The following is a 14,922-nucleotide window of genomic DNA, read 5'->3' as shown; positions in this document are numbered from 1 at the left end:
ATGCCAATCGCCATTCCATCGAAGTCCTATTCGTGACTTGGAAAATTAGCTTGTTCGAAGGAAGGACGAAACTAAAAAAATCGCGTAGTAGTACCTAGATACTCAAACCTAAATACATACATTGACTGACAATTTTTAGGACTTTGTAAAGGAGAAAGGAAACTATCCTTCGAAACTATACAAAATATCGAATGTAAGAGATTAAAGACAAAGACAAGTAGAGATCACGACAACGAAAAAACCGACTGCTTATTTCCGCGTATCAAAGAATCTTGAAACCGTCGTTGTCCCTCCATTTGCGCCCCGTTTCACCTGTCATCGGGTATCGGATTCTAATTCGCGTCGAATCAATCGTACGATACAGTCGTAAAACAGGGAGTTAGCGAAAAAAAAAAGATGGTCGTTGGCCGACGATTTCCCCTGAAGTCGACGATCCATCGATCCCCCCTCCATTCTACGATAGGATAGCTTCTTTCACGAGCACCGGCCCGTTCGTTCTTTTCGTCCCGCTAAATACCGCAGCATCGCGAAATTAAAATATTGATCGAACGGCGTCGCGAGGGAGAATACGAATTGCGGTGGATAGACGAGAGAAAGAGAGGACCAGCCGAATGTTAGCGGTGCACCGGTCGTTGGGGGTTGGGAGAGAGGCTGGATGGTGGCGAAGGCCGCCACCGGGGGAGAGAAAAAAAGGACCAAGGGAAAAGATTGCGGTCCGGCCGAAAATTCGAATGTCAATGACTCGTCGAACCGAGCCGACGCGCCAACCTCGCTCAATATCCGGGGTTCACCGACTTCTCTTCCGTTTTTCCTCCCTTCTCCCTCTTCCTTCTTTATTCGCGTTGCTTTCCTTTTTTCAGTTGCCTGTTTGTTCGTTATTTTATTTTCTGCCCCCCTAATTGAACTTTTGTTCGACAGAGTCGAGGTCGATCGGCCTGAACGTTACCTTTTGGGATTATCTGGGCATTCCCGTAGATGCGACCAAGGATTTTATTGGTATCTTACTAGTCAACCAGTGGCGAAACAAAATATTAGCCTCAGTTGAGAAGCGATGGATCGGGAAATTCGTGAGGTACTTGTGCGTCGAATAGAGTAAACATATTATTTGTTAGGCTTTGCCACGATTTTACTGGTAAACCGACGATGAGGCAAGATGCTAGTCTCGTTCGAATATCAATTCCCTAACTCGATAAAATAAACACAACGAATTTGTATGTCGTTTCGTTTAAGGCGAAATAGCCAAATCCAAACTTGCGATTCACCGATGCCAGTAGATAGTTAAATTCCAGAATGCAAAAGCTTAAATATTCGAACATTCGACGTTGCAGAGAAAAATCTAGCAACGACAACTTCCCAAAAATTAAATAAGCAACGAAGCGTTTCGTGATTCACGCTATGCCTCGTTAATGTCCCTGGTCCCGCGCTAAATCGTTCTATTAATAAAGAGGTTTCCGAGACGAGACGCAGGACGATTGAGAGCTACTGGCTTTGAGGCTGAGCGATAGCGCGCGTCACGAGGACGCTTCTGCGCCAGAAATAGGCCGAAACCTCATTATTTTTATTCTTAACCATGAAATTAGCAGGCCGTAGCACACCTCCGTGTCGACGACTAGCTCGGTTTCGTGCAAACGTCCGCTGGCATTCGCCGACGAAGAGCCTCGCTGGAACTTTTATCGCGATTCGACCTGGCATATCGATTCGTTATGGCGTGTGCACCTTTGTGTATCGTTTTCATCCACGACTCCCACGTTTAATACCTGAATTTTCCTCCTACGCTTCAAACTAGCCAACTTAAACGCTTCGAAATTAAACGCCTTAATTTGACGCCTCGTCAGGTTAAAGCGACCATAATTTCTCGTCTCTCGCGTCTTCCCTTTACCAATTTTTACGTGTACAAGCTTATTGCTTTAGTATGATACTAGATATAACGTACAAAATTATTCGACTAAAACATCCTATAGGTAAACACACAGCCCATTCTGTATACATATATGTGTAAACACGTGAACCGTTTCAAAACGATATAAAACATTTCTCGCATAATTTACTACCTTAACAACACATTGTTAACGGTATATTGTGAAATAAATCTTATCCTAGTTTCCGCACTTTTTTAGAAAATATGTCAATGCTTATAAAGTGAAAAACATCGATCAAGTGTGCAGTGCTATAGCAGTTTGCTAATATACGAAGCTAGCAGATTTAGAAATCTAAAATTCGACATTGACAAATCTATCCGTGTGCTAACATCGTGTTCGACGTCTCGTCTCTATTTACGAAAAGAAAGAAAGAAAAAAAATATCGAAGAAATCACTCACCTGGAGCTCCTCCTTGCACTGACGTTCCTCTTCGAGACTCATCCGTTTCTCGTGTTTCTTGTAGTAACGCCTCTTGGCAGCTTGTAGGTTGAACCACGTGTACGAGAAAGACTTTACGAATGGTAGGAGGGCCTCAATGAATGGATGGAACTCATCCTGCAGGCAGAAACGGTCACAAATTGATTAGCGACGCGTTTGTCCGGTCGAATTCCGTCCGTCGAGAACGAGGGTTATCCTCGAAACCCCTTCGAGCCCAAAGGAAACACGAGCCACCGTCGATGTTTACTCTGTGCGCGCTTCACTCGAAAAAGACGACGAAAGCGTCGTGCAATCGAATTCGAACGAAAACACCACTGGGAAAATAGCTGATTGGTCGTTCAAATTCTGTTTAGGCGCGCGATTATTCGAAGCTCTATTCCTTAGGACTCTTGGTGGATTTAAAGAATAGTAACAGCAATAGTGGTGGATGTCCGATTTGCAATTGTATTCTTTTTAAGTATTTTTCTTTTTCTTTTTTTCTTTTTGTTTTTATTTTCTTGTAGAATTGTTGAGAAACGAATATCCGTATGGTTGGAAGCTAAGTTAGAGTGGATCATAGGGATTAGTCTCGTAAAAAAGGTGTCCTCTCGTTCTCGGATAAAATGGTTTATAAGCTTATTATTTGCATATAATCGTGCAAGGATAGTGCAAATTTTTGAACTAGCTTTCATGCAATTCGATTCGATTCACAGTGGTCTCAAAAGTTCAGTCTCGTAATTTATAAATAATTCCTAAATATCCTATCCGTTTAATACTCAGAACCCGATCCGACGAAACTACCATGCAGCGAAGATTTGGAAAATAAAAACTTTCAGTGAAAAAGCTGAAGTAGACAAATTGTTCGAATTCTTATTCCAACGAAAGATAAGAGAGAGGAAAAAGTCGCGGACATCCTGAGGAAACCTGGCCCTTATCTGCACTTCGAACTGTTCCGGAATGAAGACACGGCCGAACCTTCGTTTCCGGTTGACGGGGCGACAGGGAGAACCGGGAAAAGAGGGAGATCGATTATTGGTCGAGAGATCGACGGCGTTTGCCTTTGTCAGGCAAATGCGATTTCTCGTATAGAATCCCGCGATTCACGCTTCAAGAGGATGTAAACATCGTTCTAGAGAGATGAATTTGCGACGACTTTTCCGCCGAGATGAAAACCTTGCTCGATGGAATATTTGTCGGCAGAACAATATCGCGTACCGGCAATCTCATCTTCTACTCTTTAGACATATTCTTGCGCACGAGAAAGGGTCTTATTGAACGATAGGAATTTGCATATTGATTGAGTGGTACGCTAATGACGTGTGGTTGAAAAATTGTTGGAGTGTAACATAGGGGAAGATGTAATTTAAGATTGAGATGGGATAGTTGAAATTTTACAGATAAGATATGATCTATGTATAACCAGTCTGTCATTACGTAAAAGAAACGTGATAAATAGTTTTACGTGCATTATTTACTGAACATTAACAAGACAATACTTCCGTCTGTATATTTTAGTAACATATCGAAAATAAATTTAGTAATTTTTTCGAAATATGAGTCATTCCACGATCACATTGATCATCTCTATGAATTAACAAAAAATCGAGTTTGTCAATCTGCCCTTTGACAAACCCTGAAAATCGTCCATTAAGAAATCCTTGTTGTAAAATTTTGAATCATAAAGATAATATCCTTCATTTCAAATTCTTATCTTCCAGGCTTCTTAAAACGATCAACGATCGTAAGAAATCTCGGTCATACTTCGGAACTTTCGTAAAATTAACCTACCATTGCTATGCTCTGATTCAGAAGTCTAATCCGATGAAAAGAGGCGAGGGGAAGAGGAAGGCACAAGCATAAATCGAAAAGAACACGCTACAGTTTATCTCGAGCTATCGTCCGTGCTATCGCAGCTCACCGATAAAGGATACGAAACCGCAGAATCGAAACTACGCGACGATGCGATACGTCAGAGGAAAGGCGAAGGGACGAGGAAGAACACGAGGCTGGCCTTTGGAACAAGCGTCAAACGACACGAACCATCGAGTATTCGCAAGCACTGCGGCTGCTGTGGCACACTACCGTCTGTCTGTCCCTCCTGCAGTCCGGCTGTCAGAAGCACCGATTTTCGCAATAACAACCGTCAGGCTCGTAATACTCCTCCGCCACCCTGTCGCAGATTGATCGTGGCCTCATCTGCACCACCTCTCCGACGACTTTCTTCTCCTCCTCCTTTCACCTGGGATCAACGAACCGACCTTATGGTCAATTTCAATCTCTTTATTTCTTTCTGTCTTTGAACTTATTTGGTGGATGTTCTTCTCGCAAGATTTTTTTTTCCAACTATCTTGAGGAGGTCTCTTCCTGGTTGCGTCTCGTTAGCATGCTCGAGCAAGCAGAGAAGTAAAGGGTTTCTCCTTCGTTGTCTGCGTTCTCTCGAGGATTTATTGGCTTCCTCGAGGGAGACGATGTCTAGCGGGAGAAGCTTCAATCTTCCAATGGGTTTCTGCTGCGGGAAAACGGACCATGGTTTTGCGGTGGTTTGATCGGTCTCGAATTCGGGACGATCGGTGGCGATTAATAAGGGAATTCGATCGTGGCTAACGATTCTTTGTATTTTTCATTTACACTGCCCAAAACAATCGGAACAAGAATCGAATCGGAATTCATCAGAAACAAAAGGTAGTATGAACCGGTTCTATTACACCCGCCGGCCGAATAAAGACGGAGAATTATTAAAAATAAAGTAAGTACAGAAATAAGAAACGACTTGAAGACCTGAAAACGATCCTCCAGTTGTTTCAAGCAGTGTATCTCTCCTGTAGGCCAATTTCATAGCTAAACAAAACGCTTAATTCTAACAAGTTTCATTGCACAAATCATATCATACGAAGTAACTCGAAACTCGCAATATGTTGTTTTTACGTTTCTCTCCTTTGCAAGATGCTATCCTCGGATACTTAAATTCCCGAGGTTACCTACTTCCTTCTCAAATAAAATTTCCTTCGATCCATAAGTTTTGTACCGAAAACTGGAAGAAAAATCGGAATATGTAACCCGTGGAAGAACAGAGGAAGATTTTCGCGGCGCAAGCCCGCTTTGTCACCGAATCTCGCCTGTCCGCGCGCCCTCGCGTCTATCTATAAGACACGTCGTTATTTTCGGAACGCGAACGAAAATCAAAGACATTAAGGAGGCGCACGGTGACGCTGTACGCGTCGTCATCGCGGAAAAGACCGGGGGAGGGCAAGGACGCGGGCGAAGGGGACGTCAACGTGCGATTTGCCCGGGTTTCTCGGGGGTTGATGAACCGCACGGATACATCTCGCGAGAACGAACGCCGAGGATCCAACATTTCGATGTCGAATATCTTTCTCAGTGAAACGATCCTTTCGATCGATCTGAAAAAATTTTTAGATTGTGAAAGAAAGTAAAAACTTTGCAGTTTGTGGAATAGCTAATAAAGTATTTAGGGGATTATTCAGCTTAAAACGATGATATTGAATTGAAACAACGATATCATTAATCATAAGATTTAAAATCATTTTGCATTTCTGAATTAATCAGCAATTAATAAATAATATATTTGCAGTTAAATGTTATTAACAAATTTATATTCGTCTAGATATGTAAAAACTTCTAACCTCGATGAAAGTATTACTCTAAGTAATTAAGGAATGATCGATCAACGCTTCGTTTAGGGGATGATCGATCGATGACGTAAAATGATAAACTACGAACTAATTGGTGGTAATTTATTAGAGCAAGTGTGAAGGTTTAGAAATGCCTAGAACAATCCGTGAAATATATTCTACCGAAGATGATGAAAATAAAGTTAAATAAAGATGCATCGCACGCGGTGTCTGGACTTCTATAACGCGAAATGGATCCAAGAAACCGGGTTCCGAAGGGTGAAGAGGGATCTGAGCGAGCGCACGTGTCGCGGGAAACTTCTATTTGTATGGCGAGTTTTGGTGCGTAGTTGTCGGTAATAAATCGACGCGGATTCTGCGCGTCTGCGCTTGTTTATCACGACGCATCGACGTGGAATACGTTTCTTCTACGATCTTTGGCCACGCCAACGTCGAAAAATATAAGCAGTCATTCTCGCTTCCATTAAAAAAAGGACACCAGGATTCCTATACGAATAACACCTATCGAAGAGACAGAATGAAAAAAACAAACAGACCGCTATCCCATAAAAGTTAATTGAAAAATAAAATCAAATTCCGATGCCTAATATTAAGAACATAAAAAAGTCACGATTGAAGGTTTCGAAATTGAACAACCAGTTATGTCATTGCACCGTTGCGCTGTAGTGCCTATAAACTCAACCAATTAACCACGATCGAGGCCCAACATGGAGATCGGTTCTCTATCACGAAAACATTCCAAATGCTTGAAAGCCACCGACGCCCGAGTAATCTCTCAAATACTTACAAGAACTACGCGTTCGGACCACTTTGAGAAACCGACAAGCCAATCACCCCGCGCATAGAATCAAAGATTCTCGCTAGAAACGATTCACCCGACGATCGACACGCTGCTTTCTAACGACCACGAGATCAGCTGATCCTCCTCCAAGGAGCCAATCAGTCTGGAGTTGATCACCGACGCGCTTCTATCACCGTGATGACCGATCGTTTAAATATATCGAGTCGATACCGAACGACACTGATCCACTCCGGTTGCCTATCAAACCACCGTCGCTTCACTGATGTACCCTTCTCGAATCCACGAAAACCGTTCGATCGTAATTCCACGATCGAGATCGATAGAGCCAATGCGAGAACGATTTACGGAACACGATTCGCCGTGAACGGAGAACAAAAATGGCGAGGCAGAGAACGAGAACGCGCGCGAACGTAGAGAAACGAAACGAGAAACGTCGGAGCACGGATTGCGGTTGATCGCGGATTCACCGTGCGAGGGAGAGACGTAGAAAGGACCGTCGACGCCGGAACGACGGGTACGACGTCGGTCGTCGCGACGACACTGAGACGCCGGTCGTCGAGACGCGCGTATCTAGACGCGCGCCGAAGGCACCGCGCGGCGGCCAGGTACGGCACCCCAAACAGTTATTAATAGCCTCTGTCCTAGCTTACTAGATTTGCCCTCGAACCGACGCAACTTCCCCTCCCTCCCCACCCCTCCTCAGCCTCCACACTCCTCCCGCCGTTCTGTGCTACACTTCGGCTCTTCCCCTTAGATCCCCTCCGCCTACCGAGTTTCCCATCCCCCCGACGCCCCTCTTCCACGCTTTGCATCTCTTGCTCTCTCTCTCTCTCTCTCTCTCTCTCTCACACACACACATATACAACTCTCTTCCTGTCTTTCTATCGCGATCCTTTTGCCACTTTGCTGGGTCGAAGCTATGGTCCTCCTTTTCTCGACTTTTTAAAGGGTTTTCGCCCTTTGCGATCCTACATCGAACTAGACTCGAGATTCTATTTTCCACGATTTATTTTTTTTTTATTTAGTGTTAACTCTGTCGCAGCCATGGTTATCCTACGAAATATATGTTTAGAATTAAGTAGAATGTTACTCTAATTAGAGAGACGAGTCATAAAATAGCAGGGAAATTTTAGCACATTCGTATTGTATAATTCTAACGCTCTCGTCTGTAGATGCAAAAAAGTTAATTTTATATCCGAAGCAAATATCGTACGTATATTGGGTTCAGTAGTCCGCAGATCTTCGATCCACGGATACGATTCCGTATTATAAGGCAAAGCATCGAGGAGCGCAATTGAAGATTTCAACTTGACATTTCGAAATAAAATGGTAATAATAATATTTGCACGTCTGACTGTTGTCTATGAAATTCAAGATACTCAGAGAAATTCGTGGAAAAAATTGAAGGTATTCGTTTCGTAGTAAAAAAGAAAGGGTTTTAATGGTAATTTACGAGGGAAATGTCTATGTTCGATCGGCGAGGATAGAAATTTACACTGCGACAGCAGGCGCTAGTGTCTAACAAGGGACGTCCCGCGGGACGATGGGCAAATTGCGTGAAACTCGAGGAAGAAGGCCGGGCAAAATTGATTCTTGCCACGTTCCAATTCCCCGCAGAGCTTCCTGTCCTAGCCGCCGCCGCTTTCCGCGTCAATAAACCCGCGAAAAAACAATGGAACTGATTTTTGGAAGCGCTAAAAATAGTAGGCGCACCGAGAAGCCCGATTCCGCGAAAATTTTTCTCTAACTCTTCCGAAAGGCGTGCACCGACTGCCGAATCAGAAGATACCAAAAACAGATAAAAACGAACAAAATACTTTGGATATCGTGTAAATCCCCTAAAAATTAATCCATTTGAATTTTCACGAATTTCTTAGAAGGGCGATAAATGATGAACGAAAAATTAACTTGTAAGATTCTTTTTTAACGATAAGTATGAAAGAAATATCAAAGAATTAAACAAGTCATGACACAATCGCTATATCTTGTTCTATATCTTATCTCACCCTCTAACAAAATATATTAGATCGTCCCAAACGTTTCTTTCGCTTTCTAAGGAAATAATAGATGCACATCTTTTGTTTTATATTATTTTATTAAATTATGTATGATCAATTTTGTTCTATTTGAACAAAATGCATCTATTATTTTCTTATAAAACGGAAGAAACTTTTGGGTCAACCTAATACAAAAAATAATCCTAACTAACTTGCCATCCTCGAAACCATTAACATCCTAATACTACGACCAATACTTCTATCTAAATTTACAAACAAGAGAAACTAGATCAGGTTTATAATTCCAAAAACCACGATAAATCCTTTATTCACGAAACTATATTCAAAACTTTCCATAACCTAACGCAAAAACTTTAGCAACCTCCGCACCCTTAGGGATTAAACGATCAAACGCACTCGAAGAAATGCGTGCAACTACCCCTCTGAAACGACTCCCTTGAAATACAAGGACGCAGTTCTTGTCAGAAGGAGTTAAAGGTCCGCAGTAAAAAACCAACGGACGTTTCACGTTGGTAGGTGCATGTTGTCGCCGGGCCGCGTGGCTTGTAACCGGGAGGACCAGTAAAAGAGCAGGGTTGAGAGGAAAAAGACGTGCAGAGGGTGGCGATCGATAGCCAAACTCCTCGTCTGTACGTAAGATAGACTTCCTCCTTCCTCTACACCACCGTTCAAAAGTTTCTGGACACTTACTTACTTTTGTTAGGCAACTATAGATTATAATCGCACTACGGCGATATTATCATCCATAATCATTAAATTACGAATGTTTCGAAGCACCCAATAGCTAAACCGATCGACATGGTCAATATCGATTATTTGATTTTTGAAAAATTGAAGATTAACACACGCTCATATTCCGATACTAAGATGAAGAAACTTTCAAAATATAAAATCGATCTCAGTTTGGTCGAATACTTATGAACGGCAGTGTACGCTCTAGCTCTTCTCCTCTTTCCTCTTTTTCTCGCAAGCAGATAAGAAGACACGCGTTATGCATGGACTCTGACTCGCTTTCGCGATTCCTGATACTGGAAACTGCCGTTTGCAACGAGTAGCCGATATTTGCGCGAGATAAGACGGATTGCCTGAGAGCTGGTAGTAAAACGGAAAGAGGGCAACCCTTTGATCAGAGGAAGCGACTGTTGTCGGATGGGAAAATCCTTGGCTTTTGAGGTTGTTGAACAAGTTGGATTTTCACAGGTGCTACGGTTGAGGTGGTTGTAGAGAATTCCTAGATTTTGAAGTGGGTTAGGATGGTTTCGTCTAATAGTCAGAGCGTTCGGTGATGCGGATAAGCTTTTAAGCGAAAGGTTTATTCGAGATGGATTTCGATATTTTGTGGACGATATTTGGTAGTTTAGGAAAAGTTATACCGATCCCTTTTTCCGAATCTTTTTGTATTTCGAAGCAAGAACGCCTAAACAAATTACCGTATAAGAAGAAGAAAGCTAGCAAAAAATAAAACAGATCATTCCTTCGGAATTCGTTGCTCCGATGTAACCAGATAATAATCCTCACATTCTAACGAAGAAATTTAAGAGTATCGCTCCATGTGATATTCAGATAGATCTCTGGATAGATCACTGAAAAATTAAATGTTAATTTAATACTGATATTAAAAGATTGGAATTGATTGACTTGGCTTTCGAGCAACTCCATTTATTGAATGATTTCCACTAAATCAAGATACTCAGAAACGTGTTCGTCACGTGACAAGCGATTTCCGCCTAGATTTCCTCTGTGATTCGCAAGGGTGATACACACGATGCAACGTATCAAGCCGCACACCACCCAAAGTAAATATCGTGTTTGTCACACTAATGACCGTTCTAAGTTTGCTGGAGACGAGCACGCGGACAACGAACCTTCTCCAGTTATATCCACGCGACATTTCACCGCCAAAGTGAGCTACGAGATTTCCATTGTCACCGCAAAAGGGTTTGCAAACTCTCTATCAAACTCTCTGGTCAAACTATTAGCGATTGAGTGATTGAGAAATAGATGTTTAAGAGGTTTCACTAATTCTAGGCGAACATAGAAATGCGTAGATTTTCCTCTATGTCTTTCGACGTTCATTTTAAAAACTACGACATTTTAAAAAATATATGTATCATAATAATATGTATTGTTTCATTTCGATACTTTTCAAATATCTGAAAAAGTTGCGATAAAAAAAAACAAAGATAATGTAATTGGAGACCTAAAGGTTAAGAATTCTATGTTCCACCGCTCTTCAACCAAACATTACTTAAAAAGCATCCCCATAAACTTCTAAATAAAACATAATGTTCCCTAGCGAGCTGAACATAAATTCATTCTCCCAAAACATAAAACGAATAATAAATGGAAAACTCTGAGCATCCAGGAGATCATTCCCTACCGTCGCTAAGAAAGAAGAGCGAGATCAAACTCGAAGGGCAAACTATACAACTACGGCACGACGTAAATGGATAAAAGCAAATGCAATCTAAATATAAAAAATCACAGTGGACATAGAGAGCATGTGACGCGGAGCCGTGGTCGCGTTACGTAAGAACCGTGATTATCGGGTATAAATAGGCGTTTTCTTACATAATTACAACGTTTCGCGCACCACGAAAACGAAAGCCGCATTGCTGAAAATCAGCTGACGAGAAGAGACATCGAGAACGAAACCGAACGACGATCAGGATATGACAGGCACGAATATGGATCGCGTGTGCGCCACACGATCCACTATGTGTTTATACGCGCGAAAGCTATTTACGCGTCGCGACGCTTCGCATCGCGTTGCATCTAAGCAATTTCTACCCTTATTACGACCGTTACGAACCTCACCCTATCGATTAAACCTATTCCACGGCAATTTCTTTTCTAGCTCCTGCACTTCTTCCATCTTTCTGACTTCCATGTCCTAACTTTGCTCCTGTTTTAACGAACAGAAGAACCTTTAACTTTCCTGTAAGAAAAACTTTGACGTAAAATCGAAACGATAAATCACAGGTATCGGCAACGATACCTCTGTATCCTCCTTGAACTTAAAACCTCTTTAACGACGGACAAACGCGATTAGGGCAAAAAGGGCCGAAAGAATGTAACAGAGTTAAACTTTGAGTTCTCGAGATAGCGAAGAACGATTACGTAATTTTCAGATAGCTCGTGTCAGACAGATCATTCGTCACGTTTTTCTCCGCTCGATGGAGGACAATATCCGATCTATTCGACGAAACGCAGGTTCACGATGCACTTGTTCGACGAGTGAATCACAAACACAACGAATTTCTGCGAAAACCACCGTAATCGCGAACTCTCCAAGCAAAACACTCGTGTTTACGTCTGTCCGCGAACGATCGGGAGAAGGAACTCGACGCTGGTGCACGCGAGTTGCACGTGTTCTCCCGTCTTTCAACCCTTTCTTCTAATTCTCGTCCCTCGCCGACGAAAACGAGAGGAAGCTGAAATAACCTTCGATACTGTCTAAAACAGAGCTCCCTTATAGATAAGACGGAGATTATTAAGAATTAATGAACATTGCAAACTAGTATTTTCCTATCGAAGAGGAACAAGGAAATCGGAGAAACGACAAATAATTCGAAAGAACAATCCTTCGTTCTGAACACGAGATCGTGACTTTCAAACATTGCTACGACTATTCGCTCATTCAAAACAAAACTCCACCAAAATCACTCACGGGAATATCGGACACGGTCTCACCAAAGAACGCGGTATTGGGAAGCGTGAAAGCATGGCACATTCAACTTAATCAAATAAAAGCATGAGCGTGGCACAGCGCGTCAGGCACATCCCCGAGCATCCTATCAATCGTCAACCGAATAGAAAGCACAACTAAGCCAAAGGAAAGCTCGTAAAACTTTCTAAAGGAGCACTCTGTTTACTAATCTCCGATCCGGTAAACAGACGCGACAAACGAGATATGTATGTATATTGAAGATATTTTTGAAGGCACCTGTCCTACGGAAGGGGCCTGCAGGTAAGTCGAGACATCCGGTTCCACCATGCAGCTCCTCAGTGTGTCCGGGATGAACATGAGTAGCTGGGACGTCGGCTGTGGTACAGGCTGAAGCCGGCTCGCAGCGCGCTCCTCTAGCGAGCCTGTGCTCGCCAGTAGCGTCGTCCCGACGCCGCGCGACGCCGACGATCGCCGCCGTGGGACGCTGGTGCTCCAGCTGGTCGGCCAGCCGCTCCGCGTCCACGGAAAGTACGTGGTCTGGACCAGCTTTCCGCTGTCTCGACTACACCTCGACTACGTTCCAACTAGGCCGGAAGACAACGGGATTCTTCAAAGAAATCAAGTCTTGCGAGATCTTCAAAAGGTCGAATCGCGAACCGCTATTCTTTGAGATGGTCCAGATACCAGTGAACTCGGTGAACGGTCTTTCTCTGGGTTTCTGTGGCGGAAGTGGTGTCGGTCGAGCCGTCTCCGCCGTTAGACAGCCGGCACCGTGGTGCTCGAGGCAACCACCAGGTGTTTTCTTCTGTTGGCCGCGCGCGACCGCGCTATTACTTGTGTCGTACTCGATGTCGTCCCTTTGCGCGGATAATGAACCGATCTTGTTCACAGTGTCGTTGTAGTTGTGATTGTTGTTGATATTGATGATGATAATGATATTGTTGTTGTTGTTGTTGTTGTCGCAGTCGTTGCAGTTAGTGTCGTTGGTTATCTGGCTGTTGTTACTGAACCGTCGGCTGTCGGGTGGTGGTGGAACACCGCACCCAGGCACACGCATCCTATCTAACCACGAGCCACAACTCCTAACTCTCGACTTTAGGCCCTCTCTGTATTCTCTCGTGGCACGCAAGACACGGGGCTCGCTCGTTTGCTCTCTCTCGCTGTCCTTCTATCCCTCTCTACCCCCTTTGCTCCGGTTCCCTCCACCCACCCAACCTTCTATGTATATCTTTCTCTATTCGTTTCAGTTCGGTATAATACTCTCTCTTTCTCTCCTCGTTTCTTTCCTCCGTTTACCCCTCTCGCAACCTCCCCACCTCTTCTTCGTCGCCCTACCCTGCTCCCTCTGCTTGCAGTCTCTCCCTCTCTCGCGACGCTCTCTCCCTTCCGTCGCGAACAGGCCGGCTAACCCTTACGGACCGTCTATTCGTCTCTCCTCCTCTCTATTCTCCCTCCCGTTTCTTCTCTTTTACTCTTCGCTTCGAAGGGGTTGAACGATTACCCGAATCTTTTTCTCGTAGTCCACCTTTATCTTCGATTTTGTCTCTTACTCGATTCGTATATATCGTTTTCTTGATTTGACACGTTTTCTGTTTGGTTTTTTCTTGCGAATAAAAGCGTCGAAGAAGAGACGAGAGGAACTACGAGACACGACGTGCGAGAGGATGACGACGAAGAGGATGACGTCGAGGTGCACGAATACGGACGCTCCTCTCTCTCTTCCTCGGCTCCCTGTAGGTTCCCGTTCCCGATCGGGAGGACGCCAGGTCCCAGACTACGCCGACTCCGAGTCACCGGCGCTGCGTCGGCGTCGGCGTCGGCGTAAAAAGTTACGGCTCGAGCGCAAGCTCGCCGGGAGCGCGCCGCGACGCGCCGCGAGGACGCCTAGACGAGTCCGCACGCTGCGAGTAAGTGGGGAGAGGCCACCACGAAAAACAAAGAGGAGAGTTGGTGATCCAACAGAGAGGAGAGATCGACATCACACACCCCATCCCACCCGATCTCACAGAGAGGGAAGAGGGAGGAAGATATCGCGAGAAGGAGAGGGAACAGCTGATTTCGTGTAAGGAAGGGAGAAGAGGGTGTCGGATAAACAAGGGGAGAGTGGTAGTAAAAGAAGAAGAATTAGAGCGCGAGCTGATAAATAGAAAGGGAGACGACAAATTGAAGGAGGGAAACCGGAAGTGGTAGACTTGGGGGACAAAAAAATAAACCCGAATATTTGCGTATTTTTTTGAGAAAATAGTTAAGTAGAAAAAGTTCATTTAGTTCATGACGATATCTATGACAGAATATTTGGCGAAATAAAATAACTGAAGTTACGTAAAATAAGTCTATGCTGTTAAGTAATCTACTGTAGAACAAATACGAATTACATTCACGAAAAAAATAGAGATATATATGGGAGAAACCAGAGCAACTCTAGCACGGAACTACATTTAAT

The 14,922-nt window shown here is 43.7% G+C and overlaps 1 protein-coding gene across 8 annotated transcripts in view; it reads right to left on the bottom strand.

Moving 5' to 3' along the window:
* The window catches only part of LOC117237353 (nuclear factor 1 X-type-like), a 64,587-nt gene extending 51,671 nt beyond the window's left edge, over positions 1-12,916 (bottom strand). For 6 of the 8 annotated variants that reach the window (XM_033501200.1, XM_033501202.1, XM_033501203.1 and 3 more), the window contains exons 1-2: positions 12,756-12,916; positions 2,319-2,474 (exon numbers count right to left, since the gene is read on the bottom strand). In XM_033501200.1, the coding sequence (XP_033357091.1) occupies positions 2,319-2,474; positions 12,756-12,836 (237 nt within the window). In that variant the 5' untranslated portion in view covers positions 12,837-12,916. Of the gene's footprint in view, positions 1-2,318; positions 2,475-4,376; positions 4,846-6,776; positions 7,319-12,755 lie in introns of those variants that run through there. The other 2 variants (XM_033501204.1, XM_033501205.1) reach the window with 2 other exon arrangements.
* Between the last annotated feature and the right edge of the window lie 2,006 nt (positions 12,917-14,922).

This window comes from Bombus vosnesenskii, unplaced genomic scaffold (genome assembly GCF_011952255.1).
Source record: "Bombus vosnesenskii isolate JDL3184/JDL3185 unplaced genomic scaffold, Bvos_JDL3184-5_v1.1 scf7180000013370, whole genome shotgun sequence".
In the NCBI taxonomy this organism is placed as follows: Eukaryota; Metazoa; Arthropoda; class Insecta; order Hymenoptera; family Apidae; genus Bombus; species Bombus vosnesenskii.
Note: the sequence above shows the minus strand (reverse complement) of the source record. Positions and strands in the feature narration are given on the sequence as shown.